This window comes from Lepidochelys olivacea, assembly GCF_965140295.1.
Source record: "Lepidochelys olivacea isolate rLepOli2 genome assembly, chromosome: 11".
Lineage (NCBI taxonomy): Eukaryota > Metazoa > Chordata > Testudines > Cheloniidae > Lepidochelys > Lepidochelys olivacea.
The window spans coordinates 23,408,037-23,424,224 of record NC_140421.1 but is presented as its reverse complement, the minus strand read 5'-3'; the positions used below and the strand labels follow the sequence as shown (position 1 = coordinate 23,424,224).

The 16,188-nt window shown below is 43.0% G+C and overlaps 1 protein-coding gene across 1 annotated transcript in view; it reads right to left on the bottom strand.

Moving 5' to 3' along the window:
• Positions 1-16,188, bottom strand: part of ARHGAP15 (Rho GTPase activating protein 15) — a 467,991-nt gene that overhangs the window by 69,812 nt on the left and 381,991 nt on the right. Inside the window, exon 12 of the mRNA XM_084643055.1 lies at positions 13,584-13,718. Coding sequence (XP_084499181.1) covers positions 13,584-13,718 — 135 coding nt within the window. The remainder of the gene's footprint in view (positions 1-13,583; positions 13,719-16,188) is intronic.

Here is a 16,188-nt window from a genome sequence, read left to right as displayed (position 1 = left end):
TTGGACTAGCAAAAGAAAGGAAGTAGCAAAATACTGCGAAAGATCTCTTTTTAGAGGTGTATTTTCATGCTCAAAAGAAAAAAAACAAAATAAACAAACATCTAGAGCCAGCTTTAGTTTTAGACGAGTATTTTGCAAGCTTACTGCTTCTGATGACTCTGTGCAATAGATATCAATCCTGATTTGCAGCACCTTTTTTCATTTCTTACCAAACATACATGTGGTCCTGCAAGCACTCTGTGTGCAAGAAGGGAAAAAATTACCTGTGAATTTTCATTCTACCCTTTGTTATCTTTTAACCAGTTATTGAGCCGTGAGAGGACCTTCCCTCTTATTCCATGACTGCTTAGTTTGGTTAGTAGTCTATGGTGAGTGACCTTGTCAAAGGCTTTCTGCAAGTCCAAATACATTATATCAACTGGATCACCCTTATCCCAGGAGTGCCAGAAGGCCCCTAAAAGTGGGGTGGCTACTGGTGCCCAAACTGTGGCCCCGCCCCCACGCTGCCCCTTGCTCTGAGGCTCTGCTCCCGTGCTGCCTCTTTCCCCCAAGACCCTGCCACCTGTGTGCTCCTGTCTGCACCCTCGCCCCATTGCTTGCCCTTATAGCTGGTAAAAAGGGGGAGGACCATGGTCCTCTGAGGACCTACTCCCCCCATTCTGGTACTCCGGCCTTGTCCAAATGCTTGTTGACACTTTTAAATAATTCCAATAGATTGGTGAGACATGATTTCCCTTTACAAAAGCCACATTGAGTCTTCCCTAACATATCATGTTTTTCTATATATCAGATAATATTGTTCTTTACTATAGTTTCCCTGGTACTAAATTCAGGCTTACCAGCTTGTGATTGCCAGGATCACCTCTGGAGCTTTTTTTCGGCATTACATTAGCTACCCTCCAGTTATCTGGTACAGAGGCTGATTTAAGCGATAGATTACATATCACAGGTAGTAGTTCTGCAGTTTCACATTTGAGTTCTTTTGGAACTCTGGTCTACACTAGGACTTTAGGTCGAATTTAGCAGCCTTAAATCGATGTAAACCTGCACCTGTCCACACAATGAAGCCCTTTATTTCGACTTAAAGGGCTCTTAAAATCGATTTCCTTACTCCACCCCTGACAAGTGGATTAGCGCTTAAATCGACGTTGCCGGCTCGAATTTGGGGTACTGTGGACACAATTCGATGGTATTGGCCTCCGGGAGCTATCCCAGAGTGCTCCATACTGACCGCTCTGGACAGCACTCTCAACTCAGATGCACTGGCCAGGTAGACAGGAAAAGAACTGCGAACTTTTGAATCTCATTTCCTGTTTGGCCAGCATGGCAAGCTGCAGGTGACCATGCAGAGCTCATCAGCACAGGTGACCATGATGGAGTCCCAGAATCACAAAAGAGCTCCAGCATGGACCGAATGGGAGGTACGGGATCTGATCGCTGTTTGGGGAGAGGAATCCGTGCTATCAGAACTCCGTTCCAGTTTTCAAAATGCCAAAACCTTTGTGAAAATCTCCCAGGGCATGAAGGACAGAGGCCATAACAGGGACCCGAAGCAGTGCCGCGTGAAACTGAAGGAGCTGAGGCAAGCCTACCAGAAAACCAGAGAGGCGAACAGCCACTCTGGGTCAGAGCCCCAAACATGCCGCTTCTATGATGAGCTGCATGCCATTTTAGGGGGTTCAGTCACCACTACCCCAGCCGTGTTGTTTGACTCCTTCAATGGAGATGGAGGCAATACGGAAGCAGGTTTTGGGGACGAAGAAGATGATGAGGAGGAGGAGGTTGTAGATAGCTCACAGCAAGCAAGCGGAGAAACCGGTTTTTCCGACAGCCAGGAACTGTTTCTCACCCTAGACCTGGAGCCAGTACCCCCCGAACCCACCCCAGGCTGCCTCCTGGACCCAGCAGGCGGAGAAGGGACCTCTGGTGAGTGTACCTTTTAAAATACTATACATGGTTTAAAAGCAAGCATGTGAAAGGATTACTTTGCCCTGGCATTTGCGGTTCTCCTAGATGTAGTCTTAAAGCCTTTGCAAAAGGTTTCTGGGGAGGGCAGCCTTATTGCGTCCTTCATGGTAGGACACTTTACCACTCCAGGCCAGTAACACGTACTCGGGAAACATTGTAGAACACAGCATTGCAGTGTATGTTTGCTGGCATTCAAACAACATCCGTTCTTTATCTCTCTGTGTTATCCTCAGGAGAATGAGATATAATTCATGGTCACCTGGTTGAAATAGAGTGCTTTTCTTCAGGGGACACTCAGAGGAGCCCATTCCTGCTGGGCTGTTTGCCTGTGACTATACAGAAATGTTCCCCGCTGTTAGCCACAGGGAGGGGGGAAGGTTGAGGGGGTAGTGACGCGGTGGGAGGAGGCAAAATGCGACCTTGTAACGAAAGCACATGTGCTATGTATGTAATGTTAACAGCAAAGTTTACCCTGAAAGAGTGTAGCCACTGTTTTATAAAATGTGTCTTTTTAAATACCGCTGTCCCTTTTTTTTTCTCCACCAGTTGCATGTGTTTCAATGGTCACAGGATCTTCTCCTTCCCAGAGGCTAGTGAAGCTTAGAAAGAAAAAAAAACGCACTCGTGATGAAATGTTCTCCGAGCTCATGCTGTCCTCCCACACTGACAGAGCACAGACGAATGCGTGGAGGCAAATAATGTCAGAGTGCAGGAAAGCACAAAATGACCGGGAGGAGAGGTGGCGGGCTGAAGAGAGTAAGTGGCGGGCTGAATCATAGAATCATAGAATATCAGGGTTGGAAGGGACCCCAGAAGGTCATCTAGTCCAACCCCCTGCTCAAAGCAGGACCAATTCCCAGTTAAATCATCCCAGCCAGGGCTTTGTCAAGCCTGACCTTAAAAACCTCTAAGGAAGGAGATTCTACCACCTCCCTAGGTAACGCATTCCAGTGTTTCACCAGAGAATAGAAGAGAGTAAGTGGCGGGCTGAAGACAGGGCTGAAGCTCAAATGTGGCGGCAGCGTGATGAGAGGAGGCAGGATTCAATGCTGAGGCTGCTGCAGGACCAAACCAGTATGCTCCAGTGTATGGTTGAGCTGCAGCAAAGGCAGCTGGAGCACAGACTGCCACTGCTGCCCCTCTGTAACCAACCGCCCTCCTCCCCAAGTTCCATAGCCTCCACACCCAGACGCCCAAGAATGCGGTGGGGGGGCCTCCGGCCAACCAGCCACTCCACCACAGAGGATTGCCCAAAAAAAAAGAAGGCTGTCATTCGATAAATTTTAAAGTTGTAAACTTTTAAAGTGCTGTGCTTAAAGTGCTGTGTGGCATTTTCCTTCCCTCCTCCACCACCCCTCCTGGGCTACCTTGGTAGTCATCCCCCTATTTGTGTGATGAATGAATAAAGAATGCATGAATGTGAAGCAACAATGACTTTATTGCCTCTGCAAGCGGTGATTGAAGGGAGGAGGGGCGGGTGGTTAGCTTACAGGGAAGTAGAGTGAACCAAGGGGCGGGGGGTTTCATCAAGGAGAAACAAACAGAACTTTCACACCGTAGCCTGGCCAGTCATGAAACTGGTTTTCAAAGCTTCTCTGATGCGTACCGCACCCTCCTGTGCTCTTCTAACTGCCCTGGTGTCTGGCTGCGCGTAACCAGCAGCCAGGCGATTTGCCTCAACCTCCCACCCCGCCATAAACGTCTCCCCCTTACTCTCACAGATATTGTGGAGCACACAGCAAGCAGTAATAACAGTGGGAATATTGGTTTCACTGAGGTCTAAGCGAGTCAATAAACTGCGCCAGCGCGCCTTTAAACGTCCAAATGCACATTCTACCACCATTCTGCACTTGCTCAGCCTGTAGTTGAACAGCTCCTGACTACTGTCCAGGCTGCCTGTGTACGGCTTCATGAGCCATGGCATTAAGGGGTAGGCTGGGTCCCCAAGGATACATATAGGCATTTCAACATCCCCAACAGTTATTTTCTGGTCTGGGAATAACCCTTCCTGCAGCTTTTGAAACAGACCAGAGTTCCTGAAGATGCGAGCATCATGCACCTTTCCCGGCCATCCCACATTGATGTTGGTGAAACGTCCCTTGTGATCCACCAGAGCTTGCAGCACTATCGAAAAGTACCCCTTGCGGTTTATGTACTCGGCGGCTTGGTGCTCCGGTGCCAAGATAGGGATATGGGTTCCGTCTATAGCCCCACCACAGTTAGGGAATCCCATTGCAGCAAAGCCATCCACTATGACCTGCACATTTCCCAGGGTCACTACCCTTGATATCAGCAGATCTTTGATTGCGTGGGCTACTTGCATCACAGCAGCCCCCACAGTAGATTTGCCCACTCCAAATTGATTCCCAACTGACCGGTAGCTGTCTGGCGTTGCAAGCTTCCACAGGGCTATCGCCACTCGCTTCTCAACTGTGAGGGCTGCTCTCATCTTGGTATTCATGCGCTTCAGGGCAGGGGAAAGCAAGTCACAAAGTTCCATGAAAGTGCCCTTACGCATGCGAAAGTTTCGCAGCCACTGGGAATCGTCCCAGACCTGCAACACTATGCGGTCCCACGAGTCTGTGCTTGTTTCCCGAGCCCAGAATCGGCGTTCCACAGCATGAACCTGCCCCATTAGAACCATGATGCATGCATTGGCAGGGCCCATGCTTTCAGAGAAATCTGTGTCCATGTCCTGATCACTCACGTGACCGCGCTGACGTCGCCTCCTCGCCCGGTATCGCTTTGCCAGGTTCTGGTGCTGCATATACTGCTGGATAATGCGTGTGGTATTTAATGTGCTCCTAATTGCCAAAGTGAGCTGAACGGCCTCCATGCTTGCCTTGGTATGGCGTCCGCACAGAAAAAAAGCGCGGAACGATTGTCTGCTGTTGCTCTGACGGAGGGAGGGGCAACTGACGACACGGCTTACAGGGTTGGCTTCAGGGAGCTAAAATCAACAAAGGGGGTGCCTGTACATCAAGGAGTATTTCAGGCAGGACTTCATGGAGGGTTCCAATAAGAAATGGTGCACCTAAGTTATCGTTCTTATTGGAACAAGGAGGTTAGCCTGGCCTCTGATTGATACATGGCTAGATTTACCTCGCTGTACCTTCTCTGTGAGTGACTGCAGTGTGATCTAGAGGAATGAGTCCCCTAGACAGGGGAGGAGGCAAATGAGTACAAAACAAATCTGGTCTATTTCTTGTTCTGACCCACTCCATCTATCTTTTACATCTTTGGCTGGCAGCAGACAGTGCAGAAGGACTGCATGCCATCCACATCTCATGGCTGCTCGGCAGAAGATGGTACAGTACGACTGCTAGCAGTCCGTATCGCCTGCCTGCTCACCATAAGACGGTTCAATAGGACTGACTGCAGGACTAAAGAGAATGACCTGGTCAAGTCACTCCAAATTTAGTCCCTGCACCCATGTCTGCCCAGGCGCTCCCAGTCGACGTGGCCAGGAGCACCTCGGACATGACGATGACGGCTACCAGTCGTACTGTACCATCTGCTGCCACAAGGCAAGGGGTTGCTGCTACTGTGTAGCAATGCCGTACCGCGTCTGCCAGCACCCAGGAGACATAGGGTGACGGTTACCTGAGCGGGCTCCATGCTTGCAGTGGTATGGCGTCTGCACAGGTAACTCAGGAAAAAAGGCGCGAAATGATTGTCTGCCCTTGCTTTCACGGAGGGAGGGAGGGAACGGGGGCCTGACGATATGTACCCAGAACCACCCGCGACAATGTTTTAGCCCCATCAGGCATTGGGATCTCAACCCAGAATTCCAATGGGCAGCGGAGACTGCGGGAACTGTGGGATAGCTACCCACAGTGCAACGCTCCGGAAGTCGACTCTAGCCTCGGTACTGTGGAAGCGCTCCGCCGAGTTAATGCACTTAGAGCATTTTCTGTGGGGACACACACACTCGAATATATAAAACCAATTTCTAAAAAACCGACTTCTATAAATTCGACCTTATTCCGTAGTGTAGATATACCCCTCTGAATGTCTCCCTGACGACAATAATACCCACTTCGTGACCTCCTGTTGGAACCCTAGAGGCAAGAAGGGGATAAGTGGGAGCTCTATCTTCTAGGGAAGGGGAGCTGAACAATTTCATTCCCATGCTACCTGGATCTGAGCAGAGGAAAGACCATTGTACAGAATGAGGAGTGAGCTGCAGCCACTGGACACAAATGGCTCATTAGTATCAGAAAGGTTGCAGGAGCTGGCATCTTTCATGCAAGCTTAGGGTTTGCATACAAAACAGCTTGTGGGAAGGAGGTATGCTCTGCGGGCTTCTTAACCATCTCTGCACAGGCGTTGCCTTCCTCTTGGTTGCTACAGGGGACCTTGCCTTCCCCTGAGAGTAATAGGGATCCCATGCTTAGGGGAGAGGTAGAGGGGCTTTGCAAAAACTTACCCCCTTAGATGCTACTGGTTCTGGCTTGATCTAAGTGAAGGAGCTTCCATGTGGCCTGGTTTCTGTCTGCTATTTCAGAGGGGTAAAGGGAGGAAAGGTGCTGTCCCTCTACCCTTCTCAGAAAGCCAAAAGATTTTTTTTTTTTAGTTTAATAGTTTTGAGAAGAAAACTTCAAAGCCAACATAAAAGCCACTGAGAGGCATTTAGTTAATACTCTTTTAAAAATCTTGTGCAAGCTCTACTTCAAAGGGGACCCCTGAAGTCTGCCACGTGTGCCATTTGGAGGCAGATAATTCTGGAGAGCTCATCCTGAGGGGCAATCCTACACCCAGACTCAGAGCAAAGATCTGGTCTGCGTCTAGTTGCCATGGAGACGGGGAACACCCACTTTGAAGACAGTCTGACATGGAGGGGACAGAGAACTCATTATTGTCACTGGTACCTTACCCAGATTTTGAAACAAGTCTCAAGTCCCAGTGGAAAAAAAAAAACACTTTAATCCTTAGCACTACTCTATATCTAGGGTGAAATCATGGCCCCATTGAAGTCAATGACAAAACTCCCACTGACTTCACTGAAGCTAGGATTTCACCCTTGCTGTTTTAAGACCAAAAGCAATGTTAAAGTATTGTGTGATTTGCAAACAATGTAATACATTTATTTTTCATTCCGGTAATACAGCTTGCTTCTGTATTGTATTTTTTCTGTGTTTTAAAAGAACATGACTTTATGGACTTTGAGATTGTCACATAGGACCAAGGGACATCAATTTTCCATCTGGCCAAAACAGTACTAAACTAAAATCTAACTTCCTTTATTAACTAAAAGAGTTGGCAATAATATATCATGTTCAAAATCCTAAGCATCGATCTTCTTAAATTTTCATATATAATAGGACTATGCCAAACACTGTAGGGTCAATAGTAATGACATTCCTAATTCCACTTAGCTTGCACAAAAAGACACTCACAGATATGAGGTGGTGTCTTATTACTGGTTAATTGACAGGACATGTGTGAAGTCATTTGAAGAGAGCGTTAATGGTCCATAGGAGCAACCAAGGCCAAAGGGGGAAAACACACTAAGGGACTGTAGGTGGGAAGCCCATAGCAATAGGAAATTACAATTTCATTCAGAAAATTGTTTGGAATAGGAAGAGCAGATCAAAATTCCATAGTCATCCAGAGATACTTAAAATACCATCTAGCCTGTGTCTGGATTAATTCTGCTTTCCAAAAAAGCAGAATGCTATTTAAATTTCCAGGTGAATCTGATGCAAAGTTCTCTGTCACTCCTCTCCATGAAATGCATAACAATCCTGGACTCACATAAAAGGAAGAAATAGCTTCTGAGAACCTGGCAGATTTTTGTGCTTATTGGGTTGGCCCACTTCATAACTGAGACTCTGAAAGTCTGAAACCTTAGTACATCTGAGATGGCATTAGTTACAGAGCTATCCTTTTTATTATGCATATTTCAAATTTAAAGCTGTAACATGGTTGTGGCTCAAGACCACAACTATTCTTTGTAATGAAATTAAAGCAGACTTGAAAATAAGAACAGATGAAGAGAGAAGAATGAAAAATGCTGAAGATGCAGAAGGACTGAAAACAAGAAAAAGTAAATAAAAATTTGATTTGATGTCATCAAGAATTAATAAAAACATAATAGGTAACTAGATGGAAATATTTTGAAGAAAAGCTAGACAAAAATTAAATAGATTGTGACATTGGCAAAAATGTTCTTTTTAAAGGCTTTGACAACTAAAACTATTTTATTTTAATAAAAAAGAGCTGTGATATGATTCTTAAAAATAACTCAGATCTATGATACTTTTACGTTCTCCATTACCGAAATATCTGAGTAATATCATAATATTTAACACACTTCTCTTCACAACACCTCTATGAGGTGGGGAAGTTATTTTCCTCCTTTTACAGCTGGGGAGCAGATGCACAGAGAGACTACAGGCTAGATCCACAAAGAGATTTAGGTTCCTAGCTGCCACTGTAAGAGTCCAAATCCAAAATTTAAATCTTCAAAACCTCTGCTCAGCTCTGCCTAAATTCTCTAGGTGCTTACATTTCTGCCAGTGGGTATGCAAACAGCCATCTAAGACCTGACATTACTGAGCTGTTTGGTGCATAAGTCTGGCTGGATTCACTAACTGGGTGTTCTCCCTCCTATCTCATTTGCAGTGCCTCATCTGGCAGGTAAGGTCAGAGCATGCCTAACCAACACAAAGCAAAGAGATGGTGGTGCTCTCTTCTGTCTCGGGACCCAAAACATTCACCCAGGATGTGGGAGCCCCAGGTTTAAATCCTCCCTCTGCCTAATTGGAGGAGGACTGTTTGAAACTGAGTCTCCCACCTCTCAGTGGGTGGGATACAGGGTGTGTCTCTCAATCTCTCCTGTTGAAGCTGTGACATTTTGTATGAAATATTTAAATAGCTGTTGGAGCAGAGATTGGAACTGAGGTCTTCCAGGCGAGTGCACTAACCTCTAGGTTATAGATTCATTCTTTCCTTCTGGCCCACAGAGCTTGCACTCAGGTCTACTAAGTTCTAAGCTAGTGGCCTAATCACTGGACTATCCTCCCCCACATAGATACTGATTAAACTACACAGCTACACTTCGACACGTTAATGTCCATGCATTCAGACTTTCTCCTCTCATAAGGATCTGAGTATAGTATTCTTCAGCTGAAATGATACCAGGCAGTAGGCATGATAACAAATATTTCTAGATTTGAACTCATTCTTTTGAGCTATACTATGAAGGTGAATCATTATACCACATGACCAAAGGCAAAGGACAAAATACACTTTTCTATGTCTTCTCCCTTATACTTTTACACAGGGCAATAACTACCCATTAAACTACCCATTTAACTACCCATTAAAAATCTGTGTGCTGCTAGCAAATAGCTTAACCCTAGTGGATTTCTTTTGCACTGTCAGTGGCTAGAGTGGAATGGCAGAAGGCAATACAAATTAAATTCAGTGACAGAGGTGATTAAACATTCAGACTTTGGTCCAGATTCTGTCATCCCTGCTCATGGTAAGCAGAATTTTACGTTGCAACAATCTTATTAAAATCTATGGGGCTACTTAGGGATTAAGGTGCTACTTAATGTAAATGTGGCAGAACCTAACCTTATATTAGCATTGTTGTACTTACATCACAGATATACATGTGTACCCATAGTGACATGCTTGTGATGTGTAGGCGGAGTTCTAGAAATATTTGTGTATCTAATGCCCAGGACCTGATAAGGTAGAGTATTCATTGGCTGAGGCCTTGTGATCTTCCACTCCTTACTGTTTGTAAATCTTCAAATATACTTCATAGGGGTAGTGATTACCCACATTCACCAGGGCAAGCAACACTGTACGATTTCCCTGAATTAACTTCTAATGTTATGGCCATATCAAAGTTTGTTTATAAGGGGGAATGGAATGTTGAGAGATGATTCAAGCAATTTGACTGACGAATACACAGTGTAGTAATTTTCTGGAGCTATCTACATACCAACTGAAGTCAAATGAAACTACATCATCCAGGGGGGAAAAATATCCATAGGCTTACTGTGTAAGTTACTTTTCATTTAATGCTTAAAGGATAAGGATAGCAGGAAAGTTCCTGGAAATTAACTTCTCCTACCTAGCAGGCTAAATCCTCAGGAAATGCCCTGCTTCTTGATTATTCTCAACTATTACAAATAGCAGGATTTTAGACTACTTCATCTTCCTCACCAAATACATGGAGCTAATTAGTGCTCAGTGCAGAACCCAAGGTTTGATGGTGGGGTGGGGTAGCTCTAAGTTACCTTTTGTCCTTTAATCCTAGGATTGTTTTGTCCTCTTCTGTAACTTAGGGCATGTCTTCACTAGCAATGTTAAAGCACTGCCACGGCAGCGCATTCACGTGGCTGTGTAGTCATGGCACCGGTGCTGGGAGAGAGCTCTCCCAGTGCTCGAAAAACCCACCCCCACGAGAGGAGCAGCTACCAGCGCTGGGACGTGCACTGTCTACACTGCCACATTACAGCGGTGAAACCTGCAGCGCTCGGGGGGGGGGTGTTTTTTCACACCCCATGAGCGAGAAAGTTGCAGCGCTGTAACGTGGCAGAGTAGACAAGGCCACAGTAAGGGCCCATTATGGCTGCTCTGCTGGTCCAGGATCACCAGAGTGTGCTGTGCTTTGGAAGTACCCCCTGATGGAAACTAGGCATCAGTTAGACCCAGCTAGCTCATCTTTACACCACCCAGGGGACTCATCTACAGCAGGGGAATCCCACAATACTCACTTAAGGCAGCTTTCTATCTGCTTAGTGTTTACTGAGCAATGCAAACTAGCCAGACAGGGGCAGTGTCAAGGGTTTGGTCTCACCTCGTTCTCACTAAAGTCAATGAGAGTTTTGTAATTGATTTCAGTGGTATCATGAAAGGGCACCTATATTATCAAATGGATTATTAAAAGAACAACAAAAAACAACACCCCTCCATTCACACCACATACACACCTGACTCTAAGTCTAAAAACAATAAAAAGGTCCCATGCAGGTTGTTTTGTAAATAGTTAAGGTGATTTCTAGCTAATCGAAAGCATATGAAGGGACAGATACTATGGTTGTAGGGGCCAGATATATAGATTGATTGAATAGATCTGATAGATTGTATTAGATGGATGGATTAGCTAGAAATCATCCCGAGGTGTAACAAAGGAAGCAATAAGGACCAAGGATTACAAATAATAGCAAATAATGTTTTTATCAGACTGCTAGTATTTTATTCTTAGAAATAAACTGTCTTAAAACCCCTTCATAAACGTCTGTTCATTTGTCTATCAATGGGTATAACAGCTTTCAGAATCAGAACAAGAATGAATAATAGTTAAAAGAGCAGAAACATTAATTTCTCATACATAAATATTAATGCACTAGTAAACAGACATGCCAAACCCATGGAAAAAATTGCAGAAATTGGGCTTGTTTTTGGCTTAATTGGCTTGTGAGTTGCTTGTTGGCTAGTTTTTGGCTTGTAGCTTGTTTGGCTTGTAGCTTGTTGCTTCTTTTTTTTTATCGGCTCCCAACAAGCAGGGGCAATGGAGGGAGACAGTCAGGAGTGTACAGCGGGACCACCACAGTCCCACACTGCATTCTGGTGGGATCTAGTCACATAGAGCATTGGGGTTCTTAGAGATTGGCTTGATTTGGCCTTGTTTTAAAATGGGATTAGCTTGATTTTTGGCTTATTGTGAAAGTCGGGGTGCTTATTTACCCGCGTGAAAGTTGGCAACTGTGCTAGTAGGGTGTGTGTGTGTGACAAGCTTTCAAATATTAATGCACAGATTTATTACTAGTTACCTGTTATTTTCATCAATAAGAGATGGCAAAAATGAGCCACTGGAATATTTCGCATGTGAAGGCTAACACAAAGGGTGAGATCATAAGATAACGTGAAGGATGAGATGGAATCATGATAATGTGCTTCGGAATGTGATTTTGTTTTCTTCTGGCTCAGCTGAAGCACAAACACAAAGGACTGAAAGGGGTAGTCATAAGGGTGAAGAAAGCCTAGATTTAGCCCCAAAAGAGCAGTATTATGAGGGGGAGTCTGCACATCAGAAAGAAAAAGAGATTAAAGGCAGAGAATATGTATTAAATACTTGACTGTGGCATAAAGTAAATGGGATGTGAAGCAAAATGCACATCAGGTAGTGCCCCATGTATCTACTATATCCTCTTGAAGCACCAAAGATCCAACACTTCAAGAGGACATAGCAGGTAGATGGGGCACCACTTGAAGTGCATGTTGGAACATCAGTACTCCAAAGTAACTTCTCTTCATTCCAGTGCAGCACAGAAACTGAAGCTGAACACAATAAGGAAATGGGTATACTTTAATTTTTTCCTCTTTGAGCATTACAGAGACTGTGAGATGTGACTGGATCAAACCCCAGAAGACAATCTTTAGTCCTATTTTTCTTGTGCTCTGAAAGAAGATGATGGGGGGCCATGGATTGAGCCTCTGAAAGTGAACTTTTACATGATGCATTTTCTTTGCATTGTATATTTAACTACAGGATATCTTTAAGTAGCCGAGAGGGGAAGAGAAGGATTTTGAGAGATTTATTCAACTTCATTATATCTGATGCTAGTCATGAAGAGCTTTAGTTGAACCTAAACACTCTTATGAACATAAAATCAAATTAAACAGCACATTAAGGTTTCCATATTCTCTGACGGATGTGCGCGCGCGCACAACTCTCATTAACGGTAATGGCAGTTATGCGTGAGCGTCATTTGGAGAACAGATCCCTAAGTGCTGTATTGTTTTTCCTGGAGATTTTTCTTTATTGGGCTTTATTTAAGCTCCTGTTAGGCTTGCAAGCTTTTTTTAAAGGGAAAGAAAGAAAGAAAGAAAGAAAGAAAGAAAGAAAGAAAGAAAGAAAGAAAGAAAGAAAGAAAGAAAGAAAGCCCCAACTCAGATTGTTTAGCAGGCAATTTCCCCCCCAAGCTGTCACAGTCTACAAAGTGAACTCTAAGATATTAAATTTAGAGAAGTGTTGGTAGAATACAACCCCCAGCTCTATGTACCAAAAGTTGCTTTGTGTTTTGAAAATACTGGTTCTGCTTGCAGTTATTTTTTAAACAAAATTAATAAGAGGTATGAAAAATAAAATATCACAAATATTGTTGCATTATACATATGGTCATTGTAAGACACAGTATGCAACCTTGTGCAACGTGAGATATGCATCTCATTCTGGATACTTACTGCTGAACTTTCCCCTCAAAACATGAGTAGATGCTCTTGTAATTCACAAATATTAGTCCTGTACTAAAGTACTGTGGTTGGAGGTACACAAATTATCAGCCTAGAATGTCTCCAGTGAAATGAGACAAAATATGAGCATTCTGTTCCTTTCCTCAATCTCTCTTACTCGCTTAAGATAAATTGCATATTTAAAATTTGTACATAGACAATATAGTGATTTTTCCAGTTTGATAATACAATACTTTAAGATATAAAAGACGATCAAAACCAATAAAAGGACAGGATCAGGGTTAATGGAAGGTAAATCATGTCAGAGATGCCTCTGTACTTCCTTCCTTTTTTTTTTTGAGTATTTTTAACTGATAAGCTATTTCACTAGCTGCTACTGTATGTGATGTACTTACTTATTGCCTCCAAAAACTGTTCAAAGAAGCAGTATGGGAACAGTGGCTCAGGCAGCTCTCTGAAAAACATCTTGAGTGCTCCGGTGACAACGTGGATGTCCTCCCACTGGCTGTCATCCAAATTCAGCTTCTCTTCTGGGAAAACACGAGGAGAAATGGAACAACTGGTTTTAATGAAACAATTACAAGACACTAATTATTATGTTAATGTTTGCCTACTATCATCAGCAACCGTTAACAGCCTTCTGCACCTAGAGGTTTGGTGCTGTGCATGTGTGTGTGTGCGTGTGTGTGTTTTTTTTGGTAGGAAGAGCACATTTTGAATGGAATACCATCTGTAGGAATGCAGCTGACAAAAAAACAAGAGACACAAAGAGACAGTACCATTGACACAGTATGTCAGATACATTTATTCCCATAATGCTTCAGTATGAAAATTAGCATCACAGCTCAACATGATTCAAAGCTATTTGGTTTTGAGGCCGAGGGGCTAAGAGTTGCCAATGATGGCCGGCTCAAGGGACCGGCCTAAAGGCCTTGCTGAGCCAACAGGAGACATATGCTAAACATGGCAATAGAAAATGAGTTATTGCTTTACATGTGTTAGCCTTGCTATGTACAAGGGAATAATGGGTAACACTTTTCTCCTTTTTTGCCTGAATGCAATGTCAGCAAGGAATAGAGTACTGTGAGAGAAAGGATATTAATTCCTTCTCACTGCTTCAAAAATATTTTGTTTGGTTTTCATCTCTGGGAGGAAGATATGCCCAGCAACAATATTAGACAGACCCCTGTTGGACTACCTAGGCTATGCAAAGCTGTCAAAAATGATAACACACTAAAGACAAACCACAAGTGCTTACAAAACTGTTTTTGCAAACAACAAAAATGTTTTCTTTTGAAGCTTGACTGAGCTGAGGAATTTAAATATAAAAGAAACTAAATGCTAAAATAAAGTTTCTAATAAAAACAAAGAAAGTTTGGGTGATTATTATTCTATTTTTGTCTTCTTGTTATAAAAGTCTGGTGTTATTAGAACACAATAAACAATGGAATCATAATCCATATAAAACTCTGTGAAAGTGTAAATACCCCTTACAATTAAAAGGACACATATTCTCTGGAAGTTCTGCTACCCCAAAAATGGATTAAGCTTTTTAAATGTGTGGTGTGACTTTAACATTTAGACAAGTTTTAGTCTGTGTTCAGATCAAGAGACAATCATGAAAACGATCAAACAAAATCAAAACAACATAATCCTGGCAAGCTATACCAAAGCTCATTGAAATTGGGTGTTTAGCAGTTCAGTTGGACTCAAGTCCATCCTGTTTACCCAACTTTAACATCATTTTTATCATTCCATTCTTTATACAAAATAATGGAAAAACCTGGACACCATTAATTTCAGTTCTTCTAATGGTTTTTCTCTATAGAGAATTTGCTTTTGGGCAGAAGTTCAACTTCAGGATGCACATTTCTTTGTGTTTCTCTATAAATGTTAATAAATGTTTTATGAAATATTGGACTCAGAAGGTGTCCACAAATAAATAAATTAATGCTCCCATGCCTCAATTTATAGTAATGTGTGTCAATGAAGTTGAAACAATGAACTTGTGTTTATCACATGGGTTTTTACTTTCCTTTTCTCTTCTTTTTTTAAAAACTTCAAATTCTTACCTAGACCATAAAAATAATGATTTGATCTGAAATGAATTAGCAGAAGGGACCTGGTTTAGACCACAAGATCATATATGATTGATTGTATTTCAACAATTAGCCTTTTATTTTGCCACAGACTATTGAAATAGATCGACAGGGTCTTAGCAGGCCAGCTTTAAACAGTCAACTGTTCACAATAGCATCAAAAAGAGAGACCTAATGGGGTTTACTGTCACTTTAAAGAACAGGGTGGGTTTTCACATTGTTGAAATCTGTCAGATATTTTGAAATGTCCCTCTCACTATGGTGCCACACCCCCTGCGTGTCCTTATAATAAAATTGGTTTTACTCCTGATTAAATCATTTTCTCCCTACCCACTACCATACTTCTCATAATGGACCTGTGTGCTCTACAGCTGGTGTTCTTCCCATGGTACCAATTCTTACTTTATCTTTTAAGCACTTTGCTGCTAAGATCTCATGCAGAGTGCTTATGTTTTGTTAAGAGCTTCATTCTTAGAGAAATAGCTTAACACATGTTCTAAAAATGTTGTACAACTTATTGCTTAAAACACATTTAGAAAATGTATAAGTACTGTAGCTCTGCACAGAACTTTAAGTAGAAACCTTAAAAAAACCCTTTGTTTTTACCATGCATTTGTCTTAAATGTCTAATGAGAAATGCTCTGCTTCTAAGGCTTTACGGAGACTTATCTCCCCAGATTTTTGCACCATTTCCAGCTCTTCAAGGAAACGTTTCAGAATAACAGCCGTGTTAGACTGTATTTACAAAAAGAAAAGGAGTACTTGTGGCACCTTAGAGACTAACCAATTTATTTCAGCATAAGCTTTCGTGAGCTACAGCTCACTTCATTGGATGCATCCGATGAAGTGAGCTGTAGCTCACGAAAGCTTATGCTGAAATAAACTGGTTAGTCTCTAAGGT